Genomic DNA, 14903 nt, shown 5'->3' with positions numbered 1-14903 from the left:
TGATGACCATGTATAAATTTCTTCAATCTTTGGGCTTAGCAACATGAGCATGGCTTGGCTGAATGGCATAAATTGCCTGGCTCAGACTTGGGGTAACTCAGGCCCAGTCAGGCGCATCTTGACGGACCTCAGGCTAAGCCTGTGTCACCACCTAGGCCATCACCATCTTCACTTTAACTTGTATGCTTCTTGCTAACTATAGCTTCCCCATGTGCAGAAATCTTGATGACATTAATCGAGGTTCTAAGTTCACAATCTTGTTCCTTTCATCTGGAAATTTTTAATTATGTTTGTTTTACCACAACGCGGGATAAAGTTAAATCTTGTTTTGAATTATAAGAATTGTATTTGCATACTTTCTAGTTAGGCAACTACTGGAGGAGTATTTGAATATATGAGGTCCTTAATTCCTCCTTTGTTTGATCTGGAAAATCCAATAATGATGCAAATCCATGCAACATAGAAGTAAATATGAAATAATGCCCAAATATGCTTCTTTGCATATATATTTCTTCACTTTCTTTATAAACAATACTAGGGTACATATAATCCACTTTGCTTGATATTTAACAGTACTTAAGCAACATAAACCCAAGTTAAGAATTGCTTAAGACAACAAGTATTGTAACAGCAAGTACTTGCTAAAAGCATAGTTTTTTTCAGGCCTTGCATTATGACATACGAAGAGGTTCCCACAGCATTGGGTCTCATGTACGTGATGCTGCTGCATACGTGTGCTGGGCATTTGGTCGCGCATACTCCAGCTCTGATATGAAAGGCATTTTGGAGCAACTTGCTCCACATCTTCTAATAGTTGCTTGTTATGATCGAGAGGTGATTAGATTTTCTTTTGCCATAAGTGAGAGTCTCTGGATTTCTTGTGTTGACAGCTGTCCAGAACTCTCATCATGGTCTTGTTCAAGATGTTGGGATATAATTATTATTTTTTTCCAATTATGTTAGGTTAATTGCAGAAGAGCAGCTTCTGCAGCTTTTCAGGAGAATGTTGGAAGACAAGGAGCTTTTCCATATGGCATTGACATTGTGAATGCAGCTGATTATTTCTCTCTTGCCTCACGAGCAAATTCTTATCTTCACGTTGCTGTTCGCATTGCTCAGTACAATGATTATCTTTATTCCTTTGTCGAAGAATTACTATGCAATAAAATAACACACTGGGTATTCTGCTTTTTCTATAAAACAATGTCAGCGTGCTCCACTTTGACTTCTTATCTTTTCCATATTATTTCTGAAAATCTGCACCTTATTTAGATAAGCGTTTATTATTATTATTTATTGTAAATCCTGTTATTCATGGTGAAGAGAGGCATCTAAGATAGACATTGCTGCATATTTTATGTAGCTTTTCTTTTGTTATCTAGTCCTTATTTTAATATTGCTATGTTTGTAAATGCCTTCATCCTTTTCCTCTCACTTTAGCAAACAAAGCTATTATATGAATTTCTATGTGCTGTATTGCCTTGCTAGTCCTTCTAAGTTTTACCCCTACCCTAAACCCTTATACATTCCCTTCTTCCTTATACTATCCTACAATATAATGCCACTAATGCTGATTGGAACCAGTGTTTTGGAGGAAAAAAAAGGTAAAACCTACCTTAAGCTCTTCCTCTCCCCTTCTCCTTTTTCTTGTCTCTTTTTCTCACTTCTGCATGCCAAAATAGGAATAGAGCCTCATGCTCTTTCTTTTCCCACCAGGTCGCAGCTCTGTCCTGGTTGGTGCTGGTTTACGTGACCACTAGTGTGGCTGGTTCTGGCTGGTATTAATATCGAGACCTTATGGTTTGTATGGACCAAGGGTGGAGAAACTGGTATCGGGCACCGTACCGGTTTTTCAGCGGTTTGAGTCGGTACGGGCCGTGCCGAGCGGCTTGCCTCTGAGGGCCAGCGAAGGCTGCGGGGGGGCGGTGAGGCCGTTTGCCGATTTTACTTAAAAAAATTAATATTTTTTAATTTGAAATTTTTAAGTAAAGTCGGCAAGTTTCGAAACAGGAGATGCGGCCGCGGCCTCCGCCGCCGTCCCCCTCGTTCACCCTCCCTACCCTGCTCGCTCTCTCTTTCTCTTTTCCTTCTCCGTCTCTGGCAGCAAGCCGTTTTCAATGGCGGAACTGTACCGGTGAGCTATCGGTACAGCTCGGAACTGGTGGAACCGGTCGGTTTGGCTCGGTTGCACATTCCTTGGTATGGACCTATTTGTACCATAATCATCCTAGGATCCAATCTCCCGCCAATCCTATCCAAGGTAGCCTGGATGGACCAGCTCTTGAATCCATGCTTGAAACTATGTTGAAAAATAGTTCTTCTTGACATCCAATTTCTCATAAAATGAAAAAGGTCTGTAGATTGGATGGTGAAAACAATATAAATTTGGTGTTAGACGAATAGGAATGGTTGGCTTGGAGGAGATTTATGTGGAATCTTCATGATGAGCTCAATATCCAAGCTTTGCTAACCCAAGTAGAATAGGGAATATTTATTATCAATTTAATTAATTAAAATGGAAATTTGTTGCATGAGATTGTAAAATTTTATAAATTAGTATAAAATAAAAAATAACAAGGGTCCAGGTGAACAAGAATATTCTAATACTTACGAGAATGTTGTGATGTTGACTAGGTTTACTAAGAGTTCTTTTAACTTGTAACCTGAGAAAAAAAGTGAGGCCATAAGAAGGGGGAAATTACCATAGAGTTTACAAGTCAAAGTATGAAAAAACTCCTTCAGGTTGGCAGTCCTTAACTCTTAGAATGAGCAGTAGACTTGTCAAACAGAGAAGCTTGAAGCTCATGCTTAATTGCTCTAGAATTGAACAAGAAATACGAGCTGAAGCAAAGAGAAGCAAAAGATAGAGAATTAAAATGCGGGAAACATTTTTGTACTAAAACAAATATGTACCTTCAGTTTTAGAGGAAATGAGACTCAACTAAGAGAGATTTATTCGGTTTAAGCCAAACTGGATTTGCAGAAGAGTTGGTATTACTTACAAACAGCAAGATATGGTGTCAAGCACCAAAAATAGATGAATGAACTGTTTGATGGTGACCAAAATTTAAGAATTGGAATGAGGTAGAAAATTAAATATCTGTCTAACCCTTTTAACTTGTGCCAACTATTAACATAGTATAAGTATCAATGATCCTCCATAGAAACCCATAAAATGTTTGGAATTTGGTGACCTTTACCGGTCATCTCTAGATTCACTTCCAACTACATTATAGTGAGATCCTTGGTCATAATATGACATTTACAATCTTTTTAGTGCACCAAATCAACATTGTGATTTTGTCAAATAAGGATGGTGTCTAATGATGATCCCTTTAGCTTTGCATTTGTCCTCTTGTGATGGTTTGGGTACTTTGATATGATGAGATTTGAAGGAGGCTGTGATGCAGTAAATTGGATGTCTTATTATGGATACAAAGCACAATCAAATTAAAGTCTTCAACCAATTATGATGTCATCATACATGGGGCATATAATCCATGTACAGATTCATAATATGGATTAATGGACATAAATGGGTGGCATATTAAAAGAGTCATGTTTGTAAGATATGCAAAATAATATATTTATGACTTTCAATATCTGTAAATATCAGGCATAAAACATGGATTGCACACCAGTTTGTTTATTGAATTATTAACGACATAGTGAACCATGCTCTTGAAGCGTATTGGATTATTAAAATTAATTTCACTATAATTTGCATGGGGAATGTTAAGGGGCCATTGCTTGGCGCAGCAGTAAAAGGCTTGGGTACAATGGCATATGCTTAAGTTCTGAAGCAGCCACTTTGTGCAAAAGAAGCCAAAGGTTAGGACGGTCCCCAACTCCCCAATGCCCCCCTCCTAGGACCACAGATTATTGGGACGATAACTAGGTAATGGCCCCCTTTTTTCAATCTTCATGGGGAACATTGTAGGTTTGGAAGCTTATCTTTTTTAAATTTTTCTAGCAAATGCATTTGGATGCTTGTTCTTTACTGAATTATATGCTATGTGCATCCAACAGAGGAAAGGTTTGACCATTGCAGGATACTTTATTTAGGGATAAGTCCTTTCGAGTATTCAATGTTAATTTTATCTTGGTCATTATTATTGTGACATGTTTATACATGAAATTACAGGCTCTGTCCTGCCTCTCTCTTTTTCGTTGGTCGTCTTGAGAAATCTGAGGCATTATTCCATTCTAGAATTCTCTCATACTTATTTCATGTCCATTTGAAGCTTCATCTTCTAGAGGGCATCAAGTTGAAGACTCCAAACCTAACAACAGTTAGCAGTCTGAAAAGAAAAACTATTTTTTAGAGAAGAAATTGATTGGGCTCATATTGGGCTCTACAGTCAGGAATCATAATGCAATTTGAGTTTTGTGCATGCTTTTATATATGTATCCTCAATATATACCCCATCTTCATTATTGTGGTACAAATCATATTGCTCGAGTGATTTATAGAGGGAAACAGCAGTTCTGGTTAACAGCGATCCCAAGTTATTTTACTGATAAGCTAATAGATCAGCAGACCAACTTCTCATTACATAGCTCTACATTCAACGGTAGACCAAGAAATATCAGTTAATATAAAATTTACTCACATGATCATGCCTTGATGTTTGATAGGTTGTACGAGGCAGATATATGGTTTGCAAAGACAATGCTTAGTGTCTCTGTATGGAATTTTGATTTCAAGGTCTTTTTGATGCCTTGACTCTTTTCTGTATTACCTTGTCTATATCTCTTTCATTTATGTTATGTAGAGTGAACAAACATATATGGCGTGCCATCAAGGCACAATTGAAGATCATGGTCAGGTGCATTTATGATGTAGTTGGACAATCCAAGTGCCGAGCTGAGTGTAGTTTGTAATTAACTGTGGTTTATGGGTGCTTACCCACTGTTTTTTTGGCCATAGAGCTATGTCAGTTTGAGTTGTCATGCAGATGAGTTAGATTAAGATAAAGTATTCATGAGCAATCTCTCCACTGCACAGTGTTATTGTTCTTGTCTGAGTATCACATTGAAAGTTAGAGCCTGCATTACTCAAGTTATGTAATGCATAATATGGCAGACATGGCTCAGGAGGAGCTTCTGTCTAAACCCAATTCTCCTTTGTTTCTTTTCTCCAGATTACCATTTTGCTCATCTCACAGGCATTCTGTGTCATATTACAAAAATCCAGCATTTACAACTATTGCAGTCTGTTAAGTATGATGCAAAGTTATTTTCGTTTGAACTAAGTTAAATTCATTTGAAATAATTTAAGCAAGGGAAAGCTAGGCTTCAACTAAATGGTGAAGAAAAGCAAAGTTAGAGATAATATGATATCATTGACAAGTATTGGTGACTGTCGGAGATTGTTAAAACACCCAGGATGATGTTAACTTCATCCATTGTTGATGTTGGAGATGGTCTTCTCTTTATCCCCAGTACTTCCCTTGCTCTTAGAAAATCTCCCTCTTGTTAAGATTTGTACTGATTTTGTAGGATTATGTAATAAAATTAGCTGTTTGTGAATGCAACTTTGAACTCAGGTGGCAAAAATTGCTATAGGATTTTTTTTCCTCTGAAGGTGACTGTCGGATATTTTTAAAAACCCAGGATGATGTTCAATTCATCCTTTAGGAATGTTGAAGATGGTCTTCTCTTTATCCTCAGTACTTCCCTTGCCCTTAGAATAGCTCCCTCTTGTTAAACTTTGCTGTGATTTTGTAGGGTATGCAATGGAATTAGCTATTTGTGATTGTGACTTTTCATTCAGGTAGCAAAAATTGCTGTAAGATATTTTCCCCCTGAAGCTCCTGAGTTCTTAAATACATCTCTTTTGGCATTGTTGCTGTTATTTTTCTATTCAAGATTTTCAAGCTTCTTTCCCCCATCTCCCTCTCAGTTTATATGGTTCTATTTGATTTTGATAGCCATTTATCATAGATACAATATGACACTAGAGTAAAGATATTTAAGCACATATTTTTAGTGAATGACCATTAATTGTCTGTGAGCCTTTTGCTAACAATAGTCTGTATTATATATTTACTTCAACATTTCTAGTAATTCTTTTAGTATTTAACCATATGAGATGAGATGGAAAACTTGAAGGGCCAATTTGTCTTAAGTTTAGTTTATTTTTTCAATAGTATTTAAAGGTTGTGCTTGTGTAAATTAAAAATCATTGGATCTTGGTTTGTGAGTGAATTCGCAACATTTGCAGTTATTCATTTCTTTATTTTGCAATACCTTTTTAATGCCATTCTTATTGAAAATATTTCTCTTCTTGTAATGTAACACTATGCATGGTTTGTGTTAAACCTTCTCATGATAATCTTGATAGTGAAACCCTATAATATTATTTCTGTAGATGTTAGTAATATGATGCTATATTAATCTTGTATTTTGAATCATGTCTTGCAATGAAAAAGACTATATTTCTTTTATTTTTGTGGGTTTGGCACCAAGCATAACATCTAATGATTTGCTCATATTATCTTCATTTTCCACCCTTCCTATGATCTAAAATGTTAGCAAACTATGAATGGTTGTTGAGGTCTTTAAGACATGCATAATATGTACCTGGTTTTTCTTTCTAAAAGCTTGCTTTTATTATATTCTGCTAAAATATGTTTACAGATTCTTTATCAATATCTAATTTACTCACCCTTCTTTTTTCTCAGGATAAGAGCTTGAGAGAATTGGCTGCTGAGGCTCTTTCTGCTCTTGCGAAATACGATCATGAATATTTTGCAGGATATGTCGTTGAGAAATTAATTCCCTGCACTCTATCATTGGACCTGTGCACACGCCATGGTGCAACATTGGCAGCTGGAGAACTTGTGCTGACCTTGCATCAGCTTGGGTTTGTTTTTCCTATTGGTTAGTATTTTATCTACTTTGAGCTTTGAGCTATATGTATCTTTGTTAAATGGGAATCCTTTGAAGAACAAAGAGACTTAGGATAAAAGAGGTACTCTTCTCTAATCACTATACCAAGGTATGCTGAACCGGTACCGACAGGCACGCTACCCACAGCGCGCTGTGGCGAACCGGTCGGTTCGCACCAGTTTCTAGCTATACTGGACGGAACCGTTTGGTTACGTCGGTACATATCTAGTACCAGTCGGTTCAAGCCGGTTCCGGCCTGGTATTGCTGGGTTCCGGCCCCATAATGCCAAACCGGCCCGTAACGATATGGGCTGAACCGGCCTGTAACGATATGGGCTGAACCGGCCGTTACGGGCCGGTTCAGCATTTCTTGCACTATACTATATGTTTTGCTATCCTCTATGACATCTGCTATTTTTTTCCTGCTACAGAGACTCTGTTCTGACGCAAAAGACATGGTTTAAGTCTATTAACTTCTATCTAAATTCTTAACACCCAAATGACTGTTTAATCCTTAGTAGCTCGAACAACTCTAAACCTCTATACATGATATTTACGAATTCAACCATGAATATGCACATATCTATAACCACAAAAAAAAAGAAAAAAATAATTGTATCCATTTAACTTTTTTGGGATGGAGTTGGATATTCAAGCCAAACTTATTCCTGTAAGATGGAAAAATTATAGTGCATCACTGCAGGGATGGACATAATTTTACAAATTCTATCAGATTACTACAATATTTATTTGTGCGTGAATAGTCCAATGGTAATGTTATGTAAAATTCGTCAAATGACGTCCTTAAGTGCAATAAGAATAAAGGTTAGTTAATAATTCTTCTACTTCTTGTATTTCTTTATTTTGTCATTTTAAGACCTTTCTTCATTGATTGCCTTTGTCATCGATTTTCTGTTTGTGCCAGATTTATACCTTTACATTATTTAAGCATCTCTCAAAGACTCAAATGCTTTTCTTGTTACACTTTTGTCATCTTAAGCTGCTTTTTTGCTTCAATATACCTAGAAATTGGTAATTTGCTTTTGTACTTTTTCTGCTCATACATTTGATCATAATATTACTTTAAACTTGTTTCAGGTACCAGCCTGTGCTGGGTCAGTAGCGGTACTTGGCACAGATCTTTATGGTACCTTTTCATTGTTTTTTGGGGTTTTTTCATTTTTTATAACTCATAAGGATATTAGTTTTTTTTTTTCCTTTTGTTTTAATTTCTTCCTAACATAGCATGTGCCGTGAGGGTTAATGGCCTGCATTGGCACCTAAATTCATGGCTTGGATATCTCTCTTTCCTCCTTTAGCTTTTGCTATGCATATTCTTTGGCATTAGCCATGCTAGTCAAGATTGTACTCATGGTTCTCTTCTAAGCAAGAGCTATCAATTGTTGAAATCTTTAATATCACCAGATGATATCACCAGATGCTCAGTTCTTTTCGAGATTAGTTTTTTTAAATTATTTTAAAGAATTTTTCTTGATTAAAAATCCAGAACCTTAAATATATATCTTCCATCTGATTGGGTTGGTGTTCTTTCTAATAGATCTGTAGGTTGCAAGTAGCTTTGGATGATATTTTGTGGGAAATTGTGAAACAGTGAATCAATATGCTTTATTATATTGTTGAATAGAAAGCAACACTTTCAATTTTGGAACCACTCACAGTAAATCTTATAAAATTATCACCACAATTAAGGGTGCCAGCTGGAATGCATGGTAAATTCTCTTGCGTTGACACAAGAGCATGGTCTGCTGTACTAGCCTGTACCATTCGGTACGGGGCGTACCATACCGTATCGGGAGAAAATCGATACGAAACTTAACTTCAAGTTGGTACAAGCCCTGTATCGCCTCATACCAAGACGTACTGCCCCATACTGAGGTATACTGACCTATTCCGTGGCATGCTGAGATGCGTACTAGTCCGTACCAAGGTGTACTGAGATAAAAATGGAGAAAAATAGTTAAAGAGCTATTTCGGTACAAAAATATATCGTACCTGTCACGCCCCCGATCCGAGATCGCGCGCCGGGGGTCCGCGCCAACCGCCGCACACCCGTAGGAAACTCTCCCCACGAGCATGCAAGGCATCTTAACCAAATCTCAAAAATGTAACTAAAATAATTCAGCTGAAATAAATGCAATCTTATTCCATTGACGGACACAAATTATAAAGTCTCACGGTTCTAAATATGCAGCGGAACAATAAATTACTAGCATGTAAAACTTGGTTCTTTAAATAACAAAACCTTACGATGTCTAACAATAGTCTAAGATAAAACATCAATTTAAATAAACCCTAATCTAAGATAACTTGTGCCACAGTTCTTCTAATCGCTCTCCCATTTTGAAACCCTGATAGGTTATTTCTCCGAATATGTAAAACAACAAGAAATTGTATAATAAGCTAGACAACCCAGTAAGTAATAAACACCTTAACTAGTCAATTCATATAATAACATAAAATATAAATTACAAATTTCGATGAATCAACATAATAACATAATCAATTCATTTTCAAACACAAATTCATATAAATTCGTATCTTTTAAATATCCATATGCATAATTGTAAATCTGATTCAAAACAAATTACATCCATCTCAACAGCCTTTAACTACGACCATACTTATACCCTGTGGCTAGGCCAAAAACAGAACCGCACTTATACCCTGCGGAGTGGGCCAGAATACCGCACTTATACCCTGCGGAGTGGGCCAGAATACCACACTTATACCCTGCGGTGGGGCCAGAATTGCCAATGTATAACCCCCAATTGGCAGGGTCCAGAACATAGTCAGGCTGAGAGTTCCAAATCTGATGCACATCAAAATTCTTTTGGTAACATAATAAGCATATCATAATCTGATCTAAATATGCATATATGATGCAAGAGCAGTAAATATAACAATAGTCCGAAAAATATTACTCCAATTCACATATTTATTTTTCATTCAAATCATCTCGTAAAATTCATAAATCATATATAAATTCATTAACAAGTTATTCAATACAAAAATAATATTATATAAATGAAGAGTCTAGAGAAGGCAGTTCATTACTTACTTCGAACGCGATCCACAACAAATCCAATTAATTTCACAAATTTCTTGCAAAACTTAATATCCAAAAATCATATTTTTCTTGTAAAATTCATCACAATATATATAAAACTTAAATTTTAACATTCTCCTAGGGCCGACCCTGCAGAGGTGTCTAGCACCCCGGGTTCGGGTTCGGATTCGGGTTCATACCCGTAAACCACCCTCCTCCCTTTATTTTATTATTATTATTATTATTATTATTATTATTATTATTATTCTTTCTTTCTTTTCTTTTTCTTTTTCTTTTCTTCTCTTTTCTTTTTTCTTCTCTCCTTCTCCAGAACCTTCTCCCGACTTCTTCTCTTTCCCCCCTTTTCTTTCTTCTTCTTTTTCTTTCTCCTTCTCTTCTCCCGACTTCTTCTCCTCCCCCCCTTTCTTTCTTCTTCTTTCTTCTCCCGCGAAAGGAGGTCGGCGAGCTCGGGAGAAGCCAAGTCGAGGCCGGCGGCGCCCGCGACGGCTAGCCCTCTCCTTCCCGCGGAGGAGGCATGCGGATGGGAGAAGAAGAGCCCGCGACGGTCGGCCTTCTCCTTCTTCCCTCTCTTCTTCTTTCTTTCTTTCTTTCTTTCAAATGGTATAATAAAGAAATGAAGGATAGAAACCTTTACCTCAGCCCCGGCGAAGATCCGGCAGCTTCTTTCCGGCGGCAATGGAAGAAAAGGGTCGCCCGTGCTGTGGCTTCTCGGCTCTCTCTCTCTCTCTCTCTCGATCGGTAGCCCAAGGAAGAAGGACCCCCAACCAGAAGGGGACTTGGGCTTGGCGGCTTTGCTTCGGATGGCTTCAAGGGAGGAGGAAGAAGCCCTAAAAAATCAGGCAATCCCGGCTTTTTCGGGATGAATTTCTCCCTTCATCCCGCGCCCTCACGTGCGTCGCACGTGAGGCCAAAAGCTTGGGTTGGGCCGGTCAAATGGACCGGGCCCAGTTCCAAGATCTCATAGTACCGTACCGTACCGAACTGATAAGGTGCCCGTTGCAAGATTGCGGATCTTGTACAAGAGACTTGGGTTCAATTCCTCCCTCACTCCGATTCTTGCCTGGCTTCCACCTATCCTAGTTCTCAGTAAATATGCATGTATACATACATGTGTGCATATATGTCCAGTTCCAACTCTTTGTAATTGTAGCCTTCTTGCTTATTTCCTTCTCATTAATCAATACTATACCAGAAATAATTGTTCATAAAGTTTTGCTAAATTGGGCAATTACAATTATTTGGTATTAATTGGCAGGGATGTTACCGTACGTGAGGTGATTCTCAAAATCAATAGCATAGATTAGATGCCATATGGCTGAGAGATCATGTTATGTCAACTCGTTTGTACAAGACTTCACACATAAGGAGAAAATGAAATAAGCGTGATTTTTAAAAATATTTAACTCTCTTTTAGCATTTATTCCCTTCATGGCCTTTTTACATTTTGTTGTGGAAAGTGTTATGATTTGCAGGTCAGAAGTTGCATAGACATCTTCCTGAGGACTAGAATATCAAAATTACCTATCTTATCAGCAACATTGTTTGCTAATTGTCCCAATGTATGCATGTATTTCAAGCTGTTCACGTATAATCTCATGTATCTTTTTAAAATGTTATGTACTTAGCTTTCATGTACTGCTTGAGCTTGTGCCATTTTTTTTGCTGAGGCTGCATGCATATCTACATGTCTATCAATGTATCTTTCTAGGTTTTCTACTTCTGTTTTTTTCGCTCTGGCAGAATTACAGTCTATGTTCTTCGTAATGAGTACCTGATTGCAGAAGGATGTGAAAAATGCAATTTTAGTTCTGTTATTATTTTTACTGGTTTGGACTTATTATACGAACTTATGAAGACTTTTGTTAATGTTCTTATTACTTGATTTATTTTTTTTCCCGTTTCATTTTTGTTTCTCTAAAGAAAATCAATGTTCACACGAACTGTTTGAATCATAATCTCTTCTAAATTCTGTTGTATTCTAGTAATAAGTTAATAATGTACAGACAAGTCAAATTGAATAGATATGCAGACAAAGAACTTTTGTTCTTTACAGGATCATCTTTTCTAGTTGCTGTTGCATTCCAGTGATAAGTTAGTTTTTCATGTACAGACAAACAAAAAACTTTGTCAGGAATTGTTCCTGCTATTGAAAAGGCGCGCCTTTATCGGGGAAAGGGAGGCGAAATCATGCGTTTTGCTGTTTCCAGATTCATTGAATGTTTATCTCTTTCTGAAGTATCCCTACCTGAGAAGACAAAAAGGAGTTTGCTTGATACCCTAAATGAGAATCTAAAGCATCCTAATGCTCAGATACAGGTATAAACTCGCCCTACTTTGCATCTAACTAGCAGTTACTAACACTAGTTCACTTGTGGAATTTATGATTACTGACATATTTCATTTATGTGCTTTTGATTCATCATCTCTTATAATTTATGGAACTTAAAGTCCTTTAGTTGGATTGCATGCTGATCTGAATTTCTATTGATTAATTTCTCTATGCAGTGTGCTGCTGTTGATGCATTAAAGCATTTTGTTCCAGCATATCTTGTTGCTTTGGGTGATATTGTTGCCAATGAGGTTACCTTAAAGTACCTGAAACTCTTAGATGACCCAAATGTGGCTGCAAGAAGAGGTGCAGCATTGGCTCTTGGTATCTTACCTTATGGATTCTTGGCTGTGAGATGGAAAGCTGTAATAACGAAACTCTGTAGCTCTTGTACAATTGAGGTAGTAGATTTATATGTTGAATCAATCCATTTGACTTAGGCTTGGCGTAATTTTTTGATTGATGTGGTTGGCATTGTAACATCCTTTATGTACAGGATAGGCCTGATGATCCTGATGCTGAAGCTCGTGTAAATGCTGTCAGGGGAATAGTTTCAGTTTGTGAAACATTGACTAGTTTTTCTTCTGATCTTAAGTTTGAAGAAGACCTTTCTCTTTATTTGCTAATCAAGAATGAAGTGATGCAGACATTGTTCAAAGCACTTGATGACTATGCTGTAGACAACAGAGGTGATGTAGGTTCTTGGGTGCGGGAAGCTGCAATGGCTGCCCTCGAAAGATGCACGTATATACTTTGCAAGAGAGATTCTGTTGGCTCCATGAAGGCACTAGGTTTTGAGCATCCACCAAAGATGCATGATTATGATCTGATTAGAGATACTGCACACCCATTATTTGATGCAAAAGTTGCTACTGATTTACTTGGAGGAATTGCAAAGCAAGCTGTTGAAAAAATAGATAAAATAAGAGATATAGCTGCCAAGACTCTACAAAGGATTCTATACAACCAAAATTACTTTGTTTCATACATACCTCATAGAGAAGCACTGGAAATTATTATTCCCAGGGATGCAGATCTTAAGTGGGGAGTAAGTTGTAGTTGATGATTGCTGATTATGATAACTTTTAATGATTCACTTCGTTCTCACACTTGCCCCTTATTTTAACATTGCAGTTGTTACATTAGATCTTTTGTTTTCCTGTAACTAATTATGACATTGTAACTACTATATTAAACTTCATATGCTTCTGCTAGTTGATTTGTTTTCTCAACAAAATAAGTTTTTATTAGTGGTGTAGTTATTACTAGCAATACTTTCACATTTAAATTAGTAATGAGCTGGTCATTCTTGTTTTCTTATAGAGGACTAGATTACAGTGGTTATTTTTAATCAATAACTAGATGCAAGATGGCCTAAAATGTGGTAGCAGTTTCTCATACACATTTGGCTTACTTGGATGAATGAAAAGTTGCTTGCTGCATTATCCACATACCTATAATTCAAATTGCAAATTTTTGCATATTTCTGTCATACGATAACTGTCTGCTTTTAGAAAGATTTTTTTAAGAATTGATTTTCTAAGTTCAGATTTGATTTTTTGAATATTATAGTATGGTGTAATTGCATTTAACTTGCAAATTTTTTTGGGGGAGTCATAATTTTGGAAAAATCGTTTCTCTATAATTAGGTTTCATTATGTCAATTTAACTACTGAAGTTTTTGATTGATTGTATATTTAATAATGCTTTCTTTGATGAGTGTGTATGGTGAGTGCTCTTTTAATTATATACTTCGTCATATATAATGGCAAGCATGTTATCGTTTTCTCTTTTCTCTTTTTTTCCCATTTTTCTTTTCCATGTAAGTAGTTCATATGGTAGGAAAAAATGCTACATGAAATTATTCCTCTACTGTGTAGGCAAACAAACATGTACCATTCTTTTATATTTCTCTTTTGTAATGTGTCTCACAGGGCGATGCCCTGGTCAGACTAGCCTAAATTATACAGAAAGTGAGGTTATGCGGATCTCTAGTTGACACTTAATAAACTATGTAAATATGTATACTTCTTGAATATTTTTTCCCATTTTTTCATAATTGAAATAGAGCCAGCAACTTCATAGCTTAAAGTATCATTCTTTAGCTTTGTTGGACCACATCAGACCTGCCAATTTCTGATCTATGACCCCCTCTTTTCTTGCTTGCACAGTTTTATGCCTTCATCCTGCCTGTGGTATTCTGTCAAACTAATTATTTTCCTAGCACATTCACTAGAGCTTCAGTGTTTGGTTTTGGTTGAAATAATTTTAGCAACATGATTCTGAAGTAAGCAGCTTTGTAATTTAGTTATTGATTCATCACTCTCCTGTCATTCAGCTGCTTTCTTTTAATCTACTGGAATTCATGAACTCATGCATTTGTTGGATTTAATGCAAAAACGTAATGGTTCTCCAAGTGATAATAGAAAAGAACCATAGGTTAAGCTTCTGAAGTTTTTATTTTGTCAAATTTTGAGTGTTTATCACTGTAACCTGGTTTCTTTTCTACAAGAACTTACAATTAAGAGATCACCTATTAAAAAAAATAGTTATGCTAATATGATAAGATATACTCTGAGTTGAATAGTATAA

At 36.7% G+C, this 14903-nt stretch overlaps 1 protein-coding gene across 3 annotated transcripts in view; it reads left to right on the top strand.

Moving 5' to 3' along the window:
* Positions 1 to 14903, top strand: part of LOC103723259 (tubulin-folding cofactor D) — a 43844-nt gene that overhangs the window by 19881 nt on the left and 9060 nt on the right. For all 3 annotated transcript variants that reach the window (XR_005509361.1, XM_008814127.4, XM_008814131.3), the window contains 6 exons: positions 664 to 834; positions 964 to 1179; positions 6687 to 6885; positions 12093 to 12298; positions 12488 to 12712; positions 12808 to 13359. Coding sequence is in view for 2 of the 3 variants with exons in the window: in XM_008814127.4 (XP_008812349.2) it covers positions 664 to 834; positions 964 to 1179; positions 6687 to 6885; positions 12093 to 12298; positions 12488 to 12712; positions 12808 to 13359 (1569 nt within the window). In the remaining variant the exon portion in view is untranslated. The remainder of the gene's footprint in view (positions 1 to 663; positions 835 to 963; positions 1180 to 6686; positions 6886 to 12092; positions 12299 to 12487; positions 12713 to 12807; positions 13360 to 14903) is intronic.

Source organism: Phoenix dactylifera, chromosome 2 (genome assembly GCF_009389715.1).
Source record: "Phoenix dactylifera cultivar Barhee BC4 chromosome 2, palm_55x_up_171113_PBpolish2nd_filt_p, whole genome shotgun sequence".
Taxonomy (NCBI): domain Eukaryota; kingdom Viridiplantae; phylum Streptophyta; class Magnoliopsida; order Arecales; family Arecaceae; genus Phoenix; species Phoenix dactylifera.
Note: the sequence above shows the minus strand (reverse complement) of the source record. Positions and strands in the feature narration are given on the sequence as shown.